Raw genomic sequence first — 19,939 nt, forward strand, 5'->3', positions numbered from 1 at the left:
GATGTGGGCAACGAACACAACCCTTCAGGTGAACTCAGTGGGGGAATGGTAACATAAAAAGAAATACAATCCGGCAATGGCATTGATATGAATGGTAATACACAATGCCGTACATTGCGCACGTCCTTAGGTAAGGCTGTATACTTTCTTGAGCCTCCGGTACATAAACAGCGCTCTCACGTATGGTGCGGATCAGTGAGTGGCGCGAGTCTTCCGTACTAGTACAGCGCGGCTCTGTCAATGGAACTAAACAAGAAGCTATATTTTTGGTTAATTCTTTTCGAAGCCCTCTTTTCACGTTCGTACGGGCGAAACTAATACAAACATTCACTTCATTCATTCTAAAACTGTTGCTGCAATAACCACGGGAACAACTTCGACAGCATCGACGATAATGTGCGTTTTTGTTAGTCACGAAGTTTCATGAAATTATAGTAACAGTGCCATGGGCACTATCGATAGTTATCAAGGCTGATCCAGATTAGGATCTATCCGAATCAGGTGCTGCTACTCGGTCACATTCAATCACGACCAGACCAGATCGAGACGATTCTGAACTGCGTGTCGAGATCTAGTTATGTGATTGCGATTGGTCTGACGTAAGCACCAAACTCGATCCGGACTAGGCTGTATGCGTGTAGAAGAACCAACTTGTTATCGCCATGAAGAAGTACGATCTGGATCAGCCCTTGTCTTGATAAAAAGTATCCGTGTGGAACCGACCCCGCGATCTTCGAAGAACGCGTCCGATGATCTACCAACTGAGCTACCACGACCAACATCCCTCCGTCCCCATCATAGGGTATATATATGCGCAGTTAGGCGCGGGAGTGTCAGTCAGTGCTTACGGTAGCCATTACAACGAGTATGGAACACCTTTATTTTTTGCCAATTGACGTCACGTAGCACGTGACTTTATAACGAGCTGACAGCTGACCCATCATCTTTTACATACTACTACTTAAAGGCGCCAAGTCTGAGAGAATGATACCCTCGCTATGAATGAAGGAAAGAAGGGTAAGTTAGAAGGTTTTTTTGTTTTTCGCTGTTAAACACAATATAGATCGTCGAATGGGTTATTCGAAGGTGGCATGTTTGGTCCCTATCTGTTAGCAGCAACTTCTCGTTCACTTTCCTTCCTCCCCGCCCCCTTTGTATTACAGTTACTCCTCTTATCATTCCGTATACTTTCCTTGGCATCGTTGTCTATTAGTTGCCAGAAAACATGTAGAACATCGCAAAAAACTCCCACTTACTTGCTTTAGTTAAAGTTGAAATGCTGACGCTGACGTTGCCTGGAGCTGTTACTTTTGTTGAGTTTACAGTCGTTGTCTAAAAAGAAAAAGCATAAGTAGTTATTTCTTTGCAATGAGATCACCTCAAGGTGTGAGCTGTAAAATAATGTTGACCTCAACCCTGACGTAGTCCATTACCTAATATTTAACTCAAGGGCACAAAAAATCATTGCTGGTTCAGAAACGAAGACATAAACTGGTAAAAAGTCATTGTTTTGTTGTTTTGTTTGTGCAATGACTTTCTTTTTTTGCAAGAAGTAACGGTGATCACAGTATTTGCCTTACACTAAGGAAACATAGTCCCCCAGTACTAGTCATATTTATTTATTTATTTATTATTTATTATTTATATTTTTATTTATTTATTTATTTATTTATTTATGTATTTATTTAAGGTATGCAGACAGCCTGAACGCCATACTTTAGGCATGGGTAAGTTGTGCATTCTGAATTCCTGAATTCACGAGACGTAAGAGTGTGAAGGAAGAGTAAGATATCCGTAGCTAGCCATATTGCAGTAAAAAAAAAAGTGATGTTCTTTTGATGAATGCCGTTGATAACATAATGAGTAAAAAAAGCTTTCGAGGTAATGTTTGCTCCTGTAAATATAACTTATGGTGATGCCATGCAATGAGCTGCTACTGAGCAAGTCTCCTACAAAAAAAAAACGCAACTTCGCATACCAAGCAAATCAACTTTATTATAAAGCGATTCCTTATGCCACGGATCTCAAACACAGCCAGCGAGTCACATTCGGCCTGCAGCTTTACGAGAAAAAAATATATACTTTGCTAAATTGTACTAGAATATTACCTCGACAGATGGGACTAGTCCTGAACACTTTTTTTTTCTTTTTGCGAGTTGCCCCAAGGGGTCTCTACTAGAAACGCCATCGCAAAACGAGAACTGTATTGCGTAATTGAATACATGAGTCACTACAAAAATCAGTATCAATGCATTTCTCAAAAGCTGGTGGGAAAATCCTCTTTAGGAATGACACGTATATGAGAGGCTGGAAAGGGGTTACTTCCCATGCTATTGTTAGGTGGCACTTTGCTCATACTCGGCTTGACCCATGCGCTTACAGTAGGGAGACTCATGCAAACGACACATCACACAGTTTTCAACAGGATGAGCGCGAATTTCAACCGATTTTATTGTTCATGCGCAGTCAGAATAAATGAAAGTTGACAAAATATTCAGAAAGAGAGTGTATTTGACACTGCATGTGACGTCCATCATGAAATGCTTTCAGCAGAAGCTATTTTATTGAGAGCTCATTAACGCATGTTTCAGCGCCCAGAAATGGCACCATAGCAACTCCGTAAACTATTCTATCTCTGTTGTTTTTTATACTTTTTGTAATTGTTTTTTTCGACCTCATTAAGAGCATATAGTGTGATCTTGATGAGCAGTGGTCTTCCTGCCTGCTCTGCCATAGTGATACCCATGTATTCTTCAGGATTTCGAATAAGAAACACGTTCCGTATTTAGGACTGAGGGGGTGCTTTCTTTCTCGCCTTTCTTCCCAAGATACAGTAATGCTTTTCGCGTGCACCCGTTACCCACTCAAGCATTGCACCCCTATATGCTTAGTTAAATACTGTTTAAGCCACCATTTTCATCGTATCATGTTTATACTGTGGTCATTCGTTTTAGCTTGTAACTCTATGTTCTATAATAAGTATTTATAACCTGCACTTTATTCTTGATGTTACGGGAGGTATATACTTCTGCGGTTATGGTAAAATGAGAGATCAGCACTAGCTCTTTTGAAGTCATGTATGCATTTGTATCAGTTTGTGTGTATACGTGCATGGATATTCCATGAGTGCATATATATGTATACATATGTGCACTCAGTTTGCTTACTGTTTTTTTTTCATAACGTTTGCCCTTTCTGTTATAGTGCCTCAAGGAACTGAAAGAAAATATGTAAATAAAATTTAAATAAAATGCAATCATACACATACTGCCACTCCTCACTATTATTCATAAAGAACGTGTGAATTCTAAGCACTAGTCGTTGATCTTATGAAGATTTAGCGCCGCTTGGCTACACATTGTTTATCTCCAGTCGGAAATACACGAAAAGAACGGCAAATTAGTCGTGTAGTCTCACCCACACAATAGTCATGCGAAAAAAGAAAGAATGGTCCTTCGTATGCATAAAACTTCAGGGCGGGAGACAACTCATAATTGATATCTGTCGTTCACAGACCAACTGAGGGCTTATCTTCTCATTCCATCAAGTGGAAAAGCAGGGAGAGTCAGAACAATGGCCTCCTTTGTACCTTCAAAGGTTGTCTATAGGAGCTCTCTAGAACGCTTTAGTTTCCACAACCTCTCTGCTCTCTATCTGGGCCGTACAGTTACGTCTATCATTGTTTTTAAATATTAAGATGCTTCAAACTAGAGCCTGCCCCAGTCTTCATTTTCACAGCCAGTTCATTGAAGGCATCGATCTAACAAGCCCAGATTATGGCGCCGCATCCATGTTACACCACATGCTTTGGCAATTCCCCTCATTATAGGGCTCTCAATGCAAGACTAAAGAGGAGTTGAGCTCCGCGCTCAAGAGCTCAGAACTTTTACATCAACTGAGGGCTGTCAACTAAGAGCCCGTGACGCGGCGTTGAGGCTTGGACTACCTGTTCCAACATGGGAGCTGTCCACTGCTCTACCACCTGGAGCACTAGTGCTCCTCGGGACCCCTATAAAGTTATGTGTCTGCACCAGACTACTACCGATACCACGGGCACTGGTTTCTCGAACCAGAGGTGAAATGACGCCAAGCACACTTACCGTGGTTTTTTTCTCTTCTTCCTCACCACCGCCACCTCCGCCACCACCTCCTCCGCCTCCACTTCCACCACCACCACCACCACCTCCACCACCGCCACCTCCGATTGGTCCGAATTCTTCGTTGACTTCACTGTCTGTTTAATGAGAGCAGTAAAACTTTTGTTATAACCAGCACCCTCCGAGTTAGAAATGGTAGCACAAATCTTCAAGCCTCCGTGATGGGTATAATGATCTCAGTGCTCCGCTGTTAACCCTAAACACGAAGGGCCGATCACGGACGTGGCAGTCGCATTTCGAAGGAGGTGAAATGCTTCAGAGACCCGTGTACTCAGATGTCGGTGTGCTGTAAGCAGCCTAAGCTAGTCCCAACTTGCGGAGCACCTTGGCTGTGGCATGGTTTACAATCACATCTCGGCTCATAGAACCACCGACGTTATGATCACAAATCATTTACTGCGGCTATATTAATCGGCGTACAGCACGCGTAAAGCATAGTGATGTTATAGACGTTCGGTCTTTGTTCAGTTTTCAAATGTCCGATTTGGGCTAGTGTGCTTGGTAAGAAGCTAGCAATGGTTGTAAGCAATAGTTCGCAGAGAAAACGCAACATCAGGAAACCGCTAGCGCATTACCTTTGTAGAACATTTCATCCCACTAGCAATTCCCATGGGTGATTTCCAGAACATGTAACCTAAAGGACACTTATTAGAAACAATGGCTTCGTTTGGATAGATGAATTGCACTCTGAGAAGTCTAATGCTATAAGCTTCACTCTCGGACGTTCATTGTTTGCAGAAAATATCAAGGTTGCCATTTCATGTTTAAGTTAGGCGCCGAATTCTCTGCGCATGACGTAAAAATTTTCAAAATGCATTTTTTTGTATTTTAGCAGCAATGGCTAGGTACCATTTTCTAAAACTTCGTATGCTATAGTACATGCTGAATACAGCGTCAGGTGTGTCATATACATATACGTATATGACAAAATTCATTACACCATGGTTTCTGGTGCGTGAATCTCAAGGTGTCGTCTCGATTCGCATCATACTTCTGTGTGTTTTCTCGCTTACAATGCGTCGTGTCGCAGCAAGAGTAGTGTTTTCAGGATTTGGAAATCGTGGTTTACTAATACGCTAAAAAATGCCCCCACCTCCCCGAAGGCAATCGTGAGGAAACGCGAATGCATTTCTAGCGCCGAGAGTACACTGCGTAATAACTTCAATGACGTAAATGAATGACAAGGCGAAGATTTCATGGGGTTTGCGCAACTTCATCCACCAGTCTACTGCTGGTCGTGTGGGTGTCGTCCCATCTTTAACAAAAACCACCGTCATTTTGAAACACGCCACTCAATTGACAAGGGAAATTACCGAGGCTTGTAACATATCGATTAGAGACAAGAGCTGTATCTGTGAAGCGTCCGTTTTTCTATTCTACACGAGAAGGGATTTGATTACTTGCATCGATCTTGAATATCTGCATGTACGACGACGCTGCACGGAATACTTTTTGTGTCTTCCACGTGGGACAGTTTGTACAGTTGTTATATATGTCTCACAACTCAATTTTCAATAAAAGACAGTAGAGAGTCAGCGCAGTCTCTTTTTTTTTTTGCTCCTTCCTTATGTCCATGTTCATAGTGTCACGCTGTAAACGAAATTTACGATGAATTTTCCCCAACTGACTCAACTTGCCGTCTTACTGCAGCATCTGAAGCTTTGCATGCCAAGTCCAAGATGTGATTCTATATGGTACGCCGTACTGGAGTACGCTGGAAATTCTAATCATGTATAGTGTTCTTTGACGTGCAATGACATCGCAAAGTACACGGGTCTCTGGCAATATGCCTCCGCCTAAGTCTCACCGCAGCGACCAGTATTGCACTCGCGACATTCGGCTAAGCCTCCGAGCATCATAACCACTGCTCTACCACGGTGCGCAAGTGCACGGTTAATCTTGCCCACCATCTAAAGTAAATCATGGTAAGCTGCAATGAAATTGCGCTAATATATTTGTTTCTGCTACAAATATTAGAGCAATATATTGCTCCAAGCAAGTAATATCAATAAACTTGCCGATCGCTACTACTAAGGTATATCACGTTAGGTCGTCTCATGGCGCCAAAAATCGCAAAAATAAAGATAGGAGTTCACAAAAACAGATCTTGAAGTGTCGGCCTTGTTTGTGTTCCAAAGTGTCAAAATGTGTCACACAATAAACGCATTTCATCACGCAGCCGTCTTTGATATTCATTTGTAATATTTTTATAGTGTGAATGCCGAGACCTGCATCATAGGGCACAAAATGAACGGAGCATCACAGTACACCTTCAAATGCTGTGATGTCCCGGACACCCTGTGCCAAATGGTATGTGGACGCAGAGAAGGCCCTGGAACCGCTGCACTAACTGAAGAGCAATGGGAAGCCAGGGCGAAGGACCATAGCAACCTGGAATAAGGGGACCACCCCCTTTGGGCACAGTGTGCGCGTGGTCAAAATAAAAGTTTTTTTCCTCTTTTTATTCGGGGTTGTATAAAAGATTACAAACTAACGCAATCGTGCGCTTTTTGCTGACACATCATACCTGCAAACTCCTTATTTTCATCGGCCCAACTAGTGTACTGTATCGCTCTTACACGTGTGCCTTAAAATCTAGTTTGTTGCCTTTAATTACCAGTGGTTGTTAAGGGTCACACAAGATTGCTACAATTTTGTGGTGAGTAGATGAGTGGGCTAGGTAATATAGTTTCGTATACATACATTAGAGGAAACTCTGGTGCTAGTGTCAACGTACTTTCGGCTCGGGTGGGCAGCCTAAAGCAGCTTTTTCACGTAACATAATCAGCAAATTTTGAGCAGTTGTACTTCACTGCTCAAAATTTTTGGTTCACCATTTCAAATAGGGTCACAAAGTTCAAGACGGCTTTTTATTTTATTTGAAACAAAATCATAACACTACAATAAACGAAGCCACAACTGCGTTCGAAGCCTGCAAGCACGAAGGCTAGGCAAATCCATGTACTACCCAGCATTCTCATAGTCGCTGAACAATCACCGTTACATAGTCCACTGCAGTTAATTTTAGAAAACTCCATGGGCTAGGTACTCTGTTGTAATGTTTGCGCAAACTTTGTGTCACTACAGAATGATGCTGGACCATTACAGGCCAGTTGCTGCAAGCCTTAAAAACGTTGCTTCGTACTCATTGCGCGTTTCTAGCGCAAGCTACTTCACACACGAGGAAGCTCCCCTGAGTTCCCGCGATGCGAGCTTCCTCACACGCCAGAGTGCGCTACCCCTCTTCTCTACTCACTCCCCGCTACTCCACCCCCCCCCCCCCGCCTGCTCCGGTTGCTAGTGGCGAGGATCAGCATGCACGCCCGCAGCTGTTGCTATGGGAGAGGAAGTGGAAGCAGAGAGATAACACCTGTCGGTGCGCGGACGCCGCTGGACGCCTGACATCACCCGACTAAGAAGTTCATTCGCGTTTAAAACCTATATGCTGCGTGAGACCTCACCTTGCAAAGCCACAGTAGCGACCACAATGACAACCATCATGGCCGCCAAAAGCATGAAGCAGCCGCATATGAGAGCGCAGGTCCTGTCGTTTGATCTGAAGGCCGCAAGAAAAAAAACAGGGTGAATCCTTCTATCACAGGAATTACTATGACACGTAAGTGAAACGTATTCTTTCTGAAAAAGTTGAATGTTCACTGTTTACTTCCATGACGAAGATCTGAAATCTTGGTGGATGTCGGCATAAAACGCTTTCATTTCAAAAGAGTCGGGCGACTAGTTACCTTCCCAGCAACACTTGAATCTGAAAGCCTAGCGTCCAAATGAAAACACTTAGCGCAACTATGAATCCTCAAAAACCAAGCTCACATTCGCACACATCCACTCAAGAACACATCCCACATATTACATAACATACTCTCGCATACTCTCCCGATAACCTCAGCCTGGCATAATTCATTGTGCTGGCATTTCGACCACTTCCACCAAACGGAAACCAGAAGTGCGTACTAGCAGCATGGAGCGCAGCGTAGGTTAGGCCAAGAGTCACTGCATATGCTCCACACTAGAGAAGGTAGCATATACAGCAACTTTAATTCTTCTGCGCGACGCTATCGCACAGTTTCGTTATTTTCAAATGTTCTCGTCTTATATTTATTTTTTCTTTCTGGACCTACCAGTCATTGTAAAGATTTGAATGGACACCTCGACAGTATACGTTCCGCATAAAAGAGCTCTGACACTTTTTTTTGCTGGTGCACAAAATTCACTTTTATTGCATGGCGTTTACTTGGCAACAGGCAGTATCAGCGCCAAACCGAAAACGAAGCTCACCCAAAAGATCATTTTTTTCTATAAACGGGAAGCAAAGGAAAAGCCTCTAGGGCACTGCTTTGAGTTCAGCTGATTAAAGTTTTACCTCAAGCGTAATTTACTTTCACAGTAAAAAAGAAGTGGCGTGACGAAAAAGAGTTTACTTACAGTTCACCTTCTGTAAGAGAATGGGAAAATTAGTGTCATTTGAGGTCACGTGTACGTGAAGGTGGTAACGCTGAAATTGGTCACCTAGTACAGGCGTCGAGAACATGCGACCCATGTTTCACTACTATGCGAACCAGAAAATGGCATCAATAACCCTCTCTTCTTTCTCTTGCCACTTCCTGTCTCAAGGCCGACCTGTCAGTTTTGACATAGAGCTGGTTTTTCGCTTGTAAGCTGTGTTTAATTGCAGCTTTGGGACATGCGTGCTCAAAATAAACATTTCCAATCCAGCTTTACAAACTCAAACCAATTAATTCGCAAAATTCCTACACTTTGCCCGCAAAGCCCCCCTCCTACTCCTAAATTTTCTTCGCGGCCTCATGCTGTGTCGGTTTCATGCAAATTGGAACTCCACTTCAAAGGGATGCCGTCCCTCAGTCTAGCCCTTACAAAAATTCTAATTGAAAAAACAAAGAGAATGTATTGAGCAATGACAGCAGATGGCATCGAAAATACATGAGCGTTCAATTAAAATACCGTTGAGGAAATTGTTGAACTGGATTGAAAATTGTCTCACGACTTTCAGTAAAGCCATCAATGAACTCTATATAGATTTATCATTAAGAGAAAATGAAATGGCGATGAAAAAAGCATTGTGCGACAATTGAAATATTACTAAGGAAATAGTTGACAAGAATTGAAAATTGGCCCACGACTAAAGTCATCAATGGTTCATCAATGCGGAAAGGAAATAGCTATTTTACGCCCTTGAGAGCGATTTCCCGCCGATAATGCGGTAGATATTATGGCTAAGGGTAATTCGAGAAACTGTAGTATCGCAATTGTCCACATCGGCAAACCACACTCAGCACTGGAATCGAAGTCAGGACCTCATGGAGGTGAAACAGATGTCTTACCAATTGCCCCACAGCGCCACTGCGTGAGGGTGAGTCTGGGTTATAATCTACCACGTGGCTTTTTGCAAACTGTCGGCGGAATTTCGAAGTTTTTTTTTGTGCCTAATGCGTTTGTTTGAGCATGAATTCGATCAGCGAATAGTTTGTAGGGCTTCATGAACTCGAGACAACCACAGTGAGCACTTTCGGCTCCGACTTCGGTTCCTGGAGCGCCGTTCTGCAAGTACAATTAACGTGTGTTCGTGCGTCGTTTTAGTGCTTCCCCGCTAACCGCGGGTGTACTACTCACCGACATTTGCGGATACCAGCGCAATGAGACTGTGTTCGGCTATTGAAACCTATACGTATGTTTCTCGAACGTGCGTGTGCTCTGAGCAATTTCGCTTATTTGCGTCGCGAGGAACACGCGCGTCAGTGACAGCAGCCTATTCTCAGCTCTTTGAAGACGATGCGCTTTCGCACGTAAACATTGCATGGGTATTTTAGCGTGCCTACTCAGACATTCGCATTTCGTTCGCGCGAACTGCCGCGAGATGCACGCTGGGGCAGCAGCACCCTTTTAGGATTTCGACGATTACTTATCTGGAATTAGAATTTATGTGCATTACTTCGCGATATAGAATGAATTTTACTTATTTTTAGTCTTTAACTCATCTTATTTATGGGGAGTGGCTACTCTTGCCTTTATTCAGCATCCCACTGCTGTTCAAGAAATGCCGAAACGCGCACCAAGCTAAGTATGACATACATAAATTAGCGGTGGACAGGTAGGTCTCCTTCAAAATAAATAATGCTTCTGCATATCTCTTTTGCGAACGACCGCGTGCAGATGGGGTCAAGAAATGGTGCAAGCGAACCTCAAAATCTTTATTGTTACTGCATGCAGTTGCTCTTTAGAAAATGGGAATTTTTATAGCTGGTACATTATCTCTACAGCAGTATACTGGTTGTCTTGGTCGTGGTTCACTGTTACAAATCCATGCTGGAATATGAGCACTGTACTTAATATTCAAAAGAGTTAACAAATGTCGGTCGTATACGCTCTCCTGCTGACTTCTGTATACTTGATGTTCAAGTTAATCATTAAGTTACGCAACCACTAATCAAACATCTCTGCTTCCGCGGTTCTTGCCTCTGTTTTCTCTTTTTTTTTTTCCTCCTTCACACGCGCGCGCTGGAGAACATCAGTGGGTGCGCGTCTTAATTTTTGCTACGAAATATTTCGTCCTTAGTTTTTGTATAAAAATGAGACAACAAGTTTCTTATAGCGAAGTGTTCAACTGAAATATTCTTTACGAAATATTTTGTCAATCGTTTTTTGATAGAAATGAGACAATAAAATATTTACTGCGATATGCTCCACAGAAATCTTGTTTACGCAATACTTCCTCAATGGTATTTCAACAGAAATGAGTCAATTAAAATTTTATTGCGAAATTCTCAGCAGATATTTAAACGACAAAGCGTTGAAGCAAGTGAATGAGTATTGCGGAACCAGTGATGACCAATAGAGTCAATCATTCGATCACAGTCCGGCAATGGATAATCAACAGTCATATTCATAAGGAAGTGCACTGTGTAATGTACAAGTAAACTAAAAGTGAAGATTTATTTCCGATTTGTGGCCTTCCTCCAAGTGAATGTTTACCCCGAAGGAAGTCGTGTAATTTTCCCGCTAAATAAGCAGCACTAAAACAAAACCCAAGCATGCGTATGTGAGCCCCGCGAACTTACCCGCAGCGGATGAACTTGAACCAACAGCTGCGCAAACAAGAAACAAAAAAAAAGTTAGCGCAGCTTCTTACTAAGCCTCAAGGAAGTGCTGAGCAAGGCACCCTCCTTTTTCCCCACGGTTTTCTCTTACTTTACTCTTCTGTTTTTGCACTCTTTTTTCCGCATTTTTGCCTTTTTTTTTTTGCTGTCTCTATTTCTGTCTACTCCTCCATCTCTAGTTCTTTCTCTTTACTGATCTTTCTAAGTTTCTTTCTATTTTTCTCTTTCTCCTACGTTTGGCTTGCTACCTCTTATTTTTTTTACTTTTCATATGTGGTTTTCCTTGCGTAATGTCAAGAGACAAGAGCGCACGAAAGCCCGGCCACTAAAGCGCTCCACTCGCAAGATCATGAAGAGGCTTGAAGAAAAGGGAAAGAATACTTCTTGGCACTAGCATGCGCTCAAAATACAACAAAATCGCCATACCGTTTGTGGTTCTCCCTGCGTTACGGCTTCTTACGACAGCATACGGCAGGATGTGTTCCTAAAATGCTCCGAAATAAATTTTCTATAGCATGTGACGCTCTATAACACTACATAAAGTGAAAGCCTGCTGCGCTCTTGGTAATGCGTTAATTTACGCCTTTGGGAACCGCACTTCGTACATGAAATATTACGAGCTGCAGTGCCCGAGGGACGCGTGTCAAGGTACACCAACGTTGCTTGTTTGATTGCATTACCCCCCCCCCTCATTTGAAGCCCTTTGCACGCCACGTTGAGCGAAAAGCTTTAAGTGTGGCCTCTGGGATCCGCGCACCTGTCACCTAGCAACGGCGCCGTGTAATGAAGTCACCGCGTGGCGTCCTGCAAGGACACTTATCTACGGTTTGCATGGAGCCGTCATGAAAACCTAACCGAATGTCTGTTTCATTATCCCGTTAGTTATGTAAGATCACGTATCTGCACAACGCCTTAGAACAGTCCTGCGAGCCATCAACTTTGTTGCGATTGTGCCACTTTCGACCACGAAGTGGCTTAATATTGCCTGTCCTTTGACGGTCCAAGGGGACACGTATGATTCAGTAATTTTATCACTGCAGCCGTATTTGACATTTTAGGTTCTTACAACCTTGAAGTTGTTCTGTTCGAACTTTTTTCTCGCCTAAAACAACAACTTCTGTTCCCTAAATTAGTGTATGTAGAATGGATACTACACAAAGATGTATAAGCCATCTTTTTACTTGGACTACTACATTGAAAAATGAAGGAGCAATGTGGGTCAAAATGATTTCTTTTCCAACTTATTTGCCATGTGGCTTTATTTCAGCTGCACTCGCTCCAGGAGTACCTTTTATAATTTTTATATGCTCCTATAAAGCCCACAATGTAAATATAATATTGACCAAAAATGTTCGTTTATACAATAAAACTCTGAACACGCATCATTTTGTTGTTCTTTTACCCATATAGAAATAATGAATGTTAAAAAATGAACTAATTATGATAGTCAGGAAATATCAGCACCTTAAGATTACGGGAAAAAAATTTTCGTTGCTATTATTCAAGCCAGTAATTTTGTATGAACGACTTTCCGGTTTCGTATGAGCGACACAGCTTTTTTAGCTGAGTGATAATTTATTGTGAATTCCAGGCTGTATGCTGAGATATACTATTTGGATCGCGTGTTGTTGGGAGTCTCTACTACCAATTCGCAGCGTTTTCTGAGCAGGCTCAAAAAGTGTTGCAGGGCCCCTTCGTATCATTTATATGTAACAACATTGGTCCGTAGATGGTGTTGCAAGCACAGCCGCTGTGCCCTGACATGACGTGGCTGTGTATAGATAGCAGGGTGTTTTCAAAAACAACGTTCGCGCTATTTCAGCACTCTTCGTTGTTTTTGTCATTCGCAATTGAGAATGAAAGAGCCTTCGGCTCAAATGTCGCATCATTAGTTCTCAACCACCTCGCAGAACCAACTCAAACTTTGCCACCTCGCCGTGGGGCTCGTGGTGGTTCACATGCTCTGTATGGTTCAACCACAATGTTTCGGTTTCTTGAACCGCTATAAGCAAAGCAACACAACGAATGTTGTCATATTCAACCGTCAGCAGATCAATCAAGCCGTCACCTATTGCTTACCTGAGAGATCGAGTCCAGGGCTGGCTGCCACGTAGTTCGGGTCATTCACGAAATAGTTTGGGTCGTTAGGGTCATAGTTTGGATCGTTCTGGTAATAGTTCGGATCGTTCAGGTAATAGTTGGGATCGTTTTGGTCGTAGGCTTCAGCTGTAGCTGCGAGAAAAACATCGGGGAATAAAAAAGGCTTTAATCGCTCGTTACGGAAGATCCGTGCAAATACTCGAGATATTGAATGCGGCACCGTAGCTATTTACTACGTGACATTCCGGACTGCGCAAGTAGGATGGAGACGAACCAGAACATATGGACGATGACGTTCAGTCAAGTTTGTTGAAAAAATTCTGTTGAGTTACATTGTTAGCATATTACTAAACGATGACCAGACTCTCCAAGAAGCTAACTAAGAGGGACCTCCTCAGACGAGACGAAACTGGCATGTATAAAATGAGGCACAAGTACGCGAACGTGTGGCCATTATGAAGTTTTAGAATAGCGCACCGCGAGCCCTTGCGGTGCGGTCGCTGCCACTGCGCATGCGTCGTAACGCGAGTCGGCGTTCGCGTTCGCGGACCGCACGCAAAAAAATCCGAAATTGCGTGCGGTGATGGCGGCCCGCATTTGGCCCGCAAGCGCTGGTTTCGGGGCTACGGTGTCGCTGCGATCATGCGTTGCGGATCGCACTAGGGCAAACGCTATTCTAAAACTCATATGGTGCCCGCTACGCCCGCAGCGCTTGCAAACGGTATTCTAAAACTCCCTATTAACTCTTACACCGATATAAACAACTATTACACGTCATGTTTGACGGTATCCAAAGAACGCGCGATAATTACGAATGCAAAAGTTAATTGATCACGTCGATGTGCGTGATCAAAAGCCAGAGCAGAGCTCTCAATCTTCAATACCAATGCAGGAGGTAGACTCTAGCAGAGTATGAAACAAAAACGGAACTGTTTATTCGCTTAGCACCAGCATGCCTACGCTTGTATGGGTGTCGAAGCTTTTTCCAAGCCAGGCAGCCCCTTTTTTTTTACCCACTACTGGTGACGTCAGCTTGGGTGATTTGTCGGAACGCAACGCAGCGTTTAGCCGTGTGACGCAGGGCTGCATGATAGCGAAGCGGGAATATGCGCAGAACGTGTCGTCACACGTACACATCAATCTCGAACATATATCTTCAAGGAACGTACGCCAGCTAACGATGAGTAACGCCAGAAAAAGGCTACCCATTCCACGCACCTTATTACATTTTACGTGATTCGATGGGTGTGCGTCGGCAGTGAAATGAGCGCACGAGCCCGTTCATTTCACACAGAGTGCCTGAGTTACACAGAAACTTGCAACAGAACTTGACAATGTTTTCGTGTACAGATGGGTCGGTCATGAAACACGAAGATTGCTGATGACCCTGATTTCGCCCAGGAGTACTGCGATGCGCGTTCAGCAAGGACACCTTGTGAACTGAGGTAGCCGAAAAGCCCGACAGGCCACACTCATGATCATGTGCATGATACCAACATCGTCCACAGAACTAAAGTAAAAATCTCCTTAGTTCGGCGCCAGGTAATTCGTAAAAATCGAATTATTCGGACGTGTTCTGTCATATAGCGGTTCGCATGCGTATCATTAAATAAAATCAAATTCCCGTTAATGTAGTCTTACTCGGTCGAAACCAAGTTTATTCGGAATAATCGTGAGGTGCGTCGAGAGCCCAGCATCAAACATGCACGATGCCGAGAGGTGAAAACGTCGTTCGTGGACAAACGAACCAAGGCGGCGCAGTTTGCGTCGCCAAAGTGAACCGTGTGGCAACGACGCCATAACGACGTTCCCGGTTACCACGTTTCGGGTTGGCTGAGACAGAGAGGTCTTGAGCAGAATCGCGAGTTGGGCTAGCTGATGGGTATTCATAGTAGAATAATGGACAACGCAACAATGTTATATAAAGACAGAGAGAAGTAACAGACACAGCGCTCAACTATGTTTATTTATCAAAGAAAGAAAACATATACATATCAAAGACTCACTGTGCACATGTGTGGCAAAACATCATATATCCTGTCTTTTCTAACAGATACTTGTATTCTCAATCCAAAAGAATTAATGATATATTATCATATCACAGCAATATGTTCCGGAGTTTCGGAGAATGTAACGGGGGCAGCCTCCTATAAGATTAGACGAAAGTGGCGAATTCAAATTACAATGAGGCAAAAATATAGAGATGTGTGGACAGTAACACTTTACTTGGATCTAATAAAATAATTCGACCATTTCACGCTTGCGCTTATTAACATGTCATAATTGATAGCGGTTTTCTGCAGTTGGGAGCGCACACAAACACGATTTTAAATGGCCAATTAAATGAGGCCTTCAGCCACGGCCATGTTGTTCACAAAGACACGAGTTCTAAATATATGGCGTCTACACGACCCCTTATGCAAAGGAAGCAGATAATTGACGTATTAATGAAGAAAATGAAGCTGTATTCAGAAAACACGTATTTGTTTATCGTTTTTTAAGCCTTCAACGGTTTTCCATTGGCGTGAACTCTGAGTTATCCAGATTCTGCTTTATTAAAATATGAAAAACCACATTATCTTCCACTGCCCCCCTCTCTTTCTTTCAGCAATGTTTTTATGATAAAAAATATCTTATTGATGGCGTCCTACGAGAAAAGCCAGGCATCGGCACACTCACAGAACTATTTTCGAAGGGTGCGCGAGCCACATGTGCATTCGTATGCGCAGTTTTACAACTGCTGCTTTCACGGTCGTGTGCAATGCGAATGATATTTTGCAGAGGTTACACGATGTCTCGCACTTACACATTCACATTCTTGCCTGGGTATAAACGCATGATTGTCGTTCCTTTATGTGGCAGCTATCATGTAAAGCTACTGACTACTCCGATGACTGCCCGATTCCCGCCACGGCGGAAGGAAAGAATTCGGAAGGAGTATTAAACAATGATACAAAAAAAGAAAGAAAGGAAGGAAGGAAGAAAAAGAAAAAAGGCACGTTTAGTGCTGAGACGCAAAGCTATGCTTGTCTCCGATGTCCGAATAAGCTAACAGCACTGGAATTTTTCCTTTCTTTGGAGTAGCGTCTAGCCTCTCTTCGTCACTGGTTCACAAGAGCCGTAGCTTCAGCTAACCTGGTTCACAATTGTCGCGAGGCCCACAGGCGAGGCCTAACGGGCCCGGCCGCTGGACATCGGCAGCAGATCTCACGTTCTGCCGCTTCCTCGTACACTTCTGCAATCCCACACACGCACACGCTGAGACTTCAGGATATATATGCTCGCTGATCAAGAGGCAAAGCACGGATGAGTAGTGTTGGACCTTAGGCTTAACAGTTTAACGCTGCAAGGTACCCCAAGAGACATGGTATTATCAAGGTACCCCAAGAGACATCGGCAAAGGACATTTAAGAGGTCACCACAGATGCTCTGGCACGCGACGAGCGCTTGCCGTAAATGTTGCGCACTCACCGAGCGGGTCTGTTGAAGCTGCAGCCATGTTTTCGTCAAAGACCACTCAGGCCGATAAGGAACTCGTACCTGTGAGAGTCGCGAGCGTTCTTGCTCCTACTGATGATACCTTTTTTCGTGGCGCGAGCTCAGTAAGGCGGATGGCCCAAGAGTGAAGCAGTGTTTATAAAAAAAAGATGACGATTGATAGTACTACTTGTCTTGCGGTGGGAGAGGGAAAAATCTGCGCAGAAAAAAAGATATGATATAACCACCATATACGACAAGAGGAAGCTGCGTCACTCTCAACACCGATAATTTCTGTTTTCTCTTTAACAGCACACACCACGGTAGCTCCATTTCGCACAGATATAATGTGGCAAAGTTTATCAGACCCAGCCATGACTACTTCTCCGAATTACAAACAGCTGCTGATTGCCTGACGCAGTGTCTGGCTAGTTCAATGATTATGGATGCTGCCATCCCGAAATTTCACTGCCGCGTTACATCCCTTAATTTTTTTTCCGTGGATCAGGCTTGATGAATTTCCCTTTGTGTGTTTTCTATATTCAGAATGAAATAGTTGGTCTTTTTATATCTTGTCACCGATTCAATGCAATGAGAAAAATATACTGCACTGCTCTGGGGTAAAGCCGCAAGAATGTCTTCATTGCAGTTAAGGTCTATATGACTGGGTGTGAAAGAATCTTTTGCTAATTTCTGCGCTAAACATTTTTTTTTCATTTCTAGTATTTCGTACTTTTAATCAGCTACGAATTAAACTTAATGAAGAATAACATTAGGCTGTCATCAACAGAAGAATTCGCCTTCTACTTGGCCAGTCCCATCCAACAGGTGTGGGCAATGTGTGGAGGAGAGAAGAAAAAGTAGCGTTGCTCGCAGAGGCCCAACCCGAGGACTTATTCAGTAATCATTTTAAGTTATACTCTGCTTTATCTGTAAACATATCTTTAGGATTGCTTTTAGTTTCATTACTTGAGCATCTTGCGGCTCGATTCTTGACCCATCTCTTTTTTGTGGGCGAGTGCCATTCATATGAGGTCATCATCATCATCATCATCATCATCATCATCATCATCATCATCATCATCATCATCATCATCATCTTTATCATCATCGTCGTTGTCATCATCATCATCATCATCATCAAGCTCGCGACTAGTGGCTGCTAGAGGGTCATGCAGGAAGAATGCCATGCCAGCGCGGAGCACGCAGCACAATCAGAGCGAAAGCGGACGAGCGGCCTTTCTAGTGCACATTATGAGCTATCTTGACGAAGCTTAGAAGAAGTACACTAGCAAGGACTCAAGTACACTTGAATTCATAATTTTTGTAACGTAGCGAAACACGCAACTGTGCATTTATTCGTGTTTCTGCCGACAAGTGAGCTAGCCGCTACAAATTTGCAAGGCATTACGTGCAATGTGCCAAGAGTGCATGTGGCTCATGAAGATGAATTACGGCTGAAAACTTAGCAGTACAAGGCTCACAACTATTTGTATACCAATAAGCACTGTCTGACACCTGGCAGTTATTTTACTCGTCGGCCTCGCTATACATATATATAACGCAATTTCTTGCCCAACGTGGCTCCTCATTTCATTTATTTTACCCTCAATCGCACATAGCTTTACAGAGGGGAGTGGGGTACAAAAAATAATTAACTATAAACGAGCGCAAACATAGTAACATCAAAATAATAAACATTACAAGACATGTAAATTTGATGTTGGGCAATACACACAATGTATGTGTAAGTACCATCAGAAACATGGGGGAAACAGAGTACAATAATATAAATGTACAATATACACTTACCGCTTCATCACATAAGTACTCCTGTATTGTAGAAGAAAACAAGTCATGATTTGACATGGAAACAATGTCCGAGGGAAGGTGGTTCCAGTCGTTGTATGTGCGTGGGACGAAGGAATGATGAAAAGTGTTCGTGCGGCAGCTAATGACGTGTACCTTATGTTGATGATCTGAACGAACTGAGTAAGAGGCAGGAGTGGTAATGAACTGAGCTTTCAAAAGTGGATGATTGAATATCTTGTGAAAAAGTATGAGACGAGATGCCTTGCGACGTGATTCAAGTGACTGTAGTGAAAAGCTGTGTTTCATTGACGTAACACTGCTTGTGTTACCCTCTATAGGGTATTTTTGAATAGTAGTTCATCAACCAGCGTGGTTCTGGGGTAAATGCTCGACTGCCACGTAGGGGCCATGTTCGAATTTCATTCGATCTTGAATAGCTTTTATTTCATATCTTGCTTCGTGTGAAAGAGATTAGTGACACCAGCGGTGACGGTTGACATTGAGTATGTTACAGCTTTTTCTGTAAAATAAGCAGGCGCTCGCATCCTCTAACAGGCCACACACTCTTGCAGTAAAAATACGCACACATAGCGTCCCATTTTGTACGAGCCCGTCTCAATTTCGCCTTTTAAATGCGAAGCATTTTTTAGCGAACTTCGGTGACTTTGAGCGTATCTATATCTATCTATCTATCTGCATACGTTTTTCAGGTCTCCTGGCCGTTTCGATAATGGTATCGATACCAAACTTAGTGTGGCATAACATAACTTTATGGAGAGCATACTTGACTAGTCATAACATGAAAATCAGGATATGTATGTCATGAATGTCATGATTTACATTTCATGATCCTGCAGCTCTCGTGGTGCTTTCGCTCACATGTGATGTTGAAAAGCTGGTATGGTATGACATGATTGCATGGCAAACACAAGCGACGGAACCTAACACGAAAATCATGACATGCGTGTCATGTAACAACATGGCTACATGCCAGGCTTATGATGCGCTCGCGGCCTTTTCACTAGCGTCACATATACCAAATTTGGTATTATGGTACACGAATGGATGACGAAGGTATATGTCTGGTGAAAACATGATAATCATGGGATGCGTGTCATGTAACAACATGACTACATGCCACGCTCATGATGCAGTGGCGGCCGTTTTGCTAGCTTCTTTAGACCAAATTTGGTATTAGGAGACGTGAATGAATGACGAAGGTGTGATACTGGTGCAAACATTATCATGTTTGCACCAGATGCG

General features: G+C 43.2%; 1 protein-coding gene across 1 annotated transcript in view; it reads right to left on the reverse strand.

The window, feature by feature from the left end:
• LOC119168067 (uncharacterized) overlaps window positions 1–7,707 on the reverse strand; it is a 43,306-nt gene extending 35,599 nt beyond the window's left edge. The window contains exons 1-3 of the mRNA XM_075865366.1: window positions 7,619–7,707; window positions 4,101–4,234; window positions 1,257–1,332 (exon numbers count right to left, since the gene is read on the reverse strand). Coding sequence (XP_075721481.1) covers window positions 1,257–1,332; window positions 4,101–4,234; window positions 7,619–7,673 — 265 coding nt within the window. The 5' untranslated portion in view covers window positions 7,674–7,707. The remainder of the gene's footprint in view (window positions 1–1,256; window positions 1,333–4,100; window positions 4,235–7,618) is intronic.
• Window positions 7,708–19,939: the final 12,232 nt, after the last annotated feature.

Source organism: Rhipicephalus microplus, chromosome 6 (assembly GCF_043290135.1).
Source record: "Rhipicephalus microplus isolate Deutch F79 chromosome 6, USDA_Rmic, whole genome shotgun sequence".
NCBI lineage: Eukaryota > Metazoa > Arthropoda > Arachnida > Ixodida > Ixodidae > Rhipicephalus > Rhipicephalus microplus.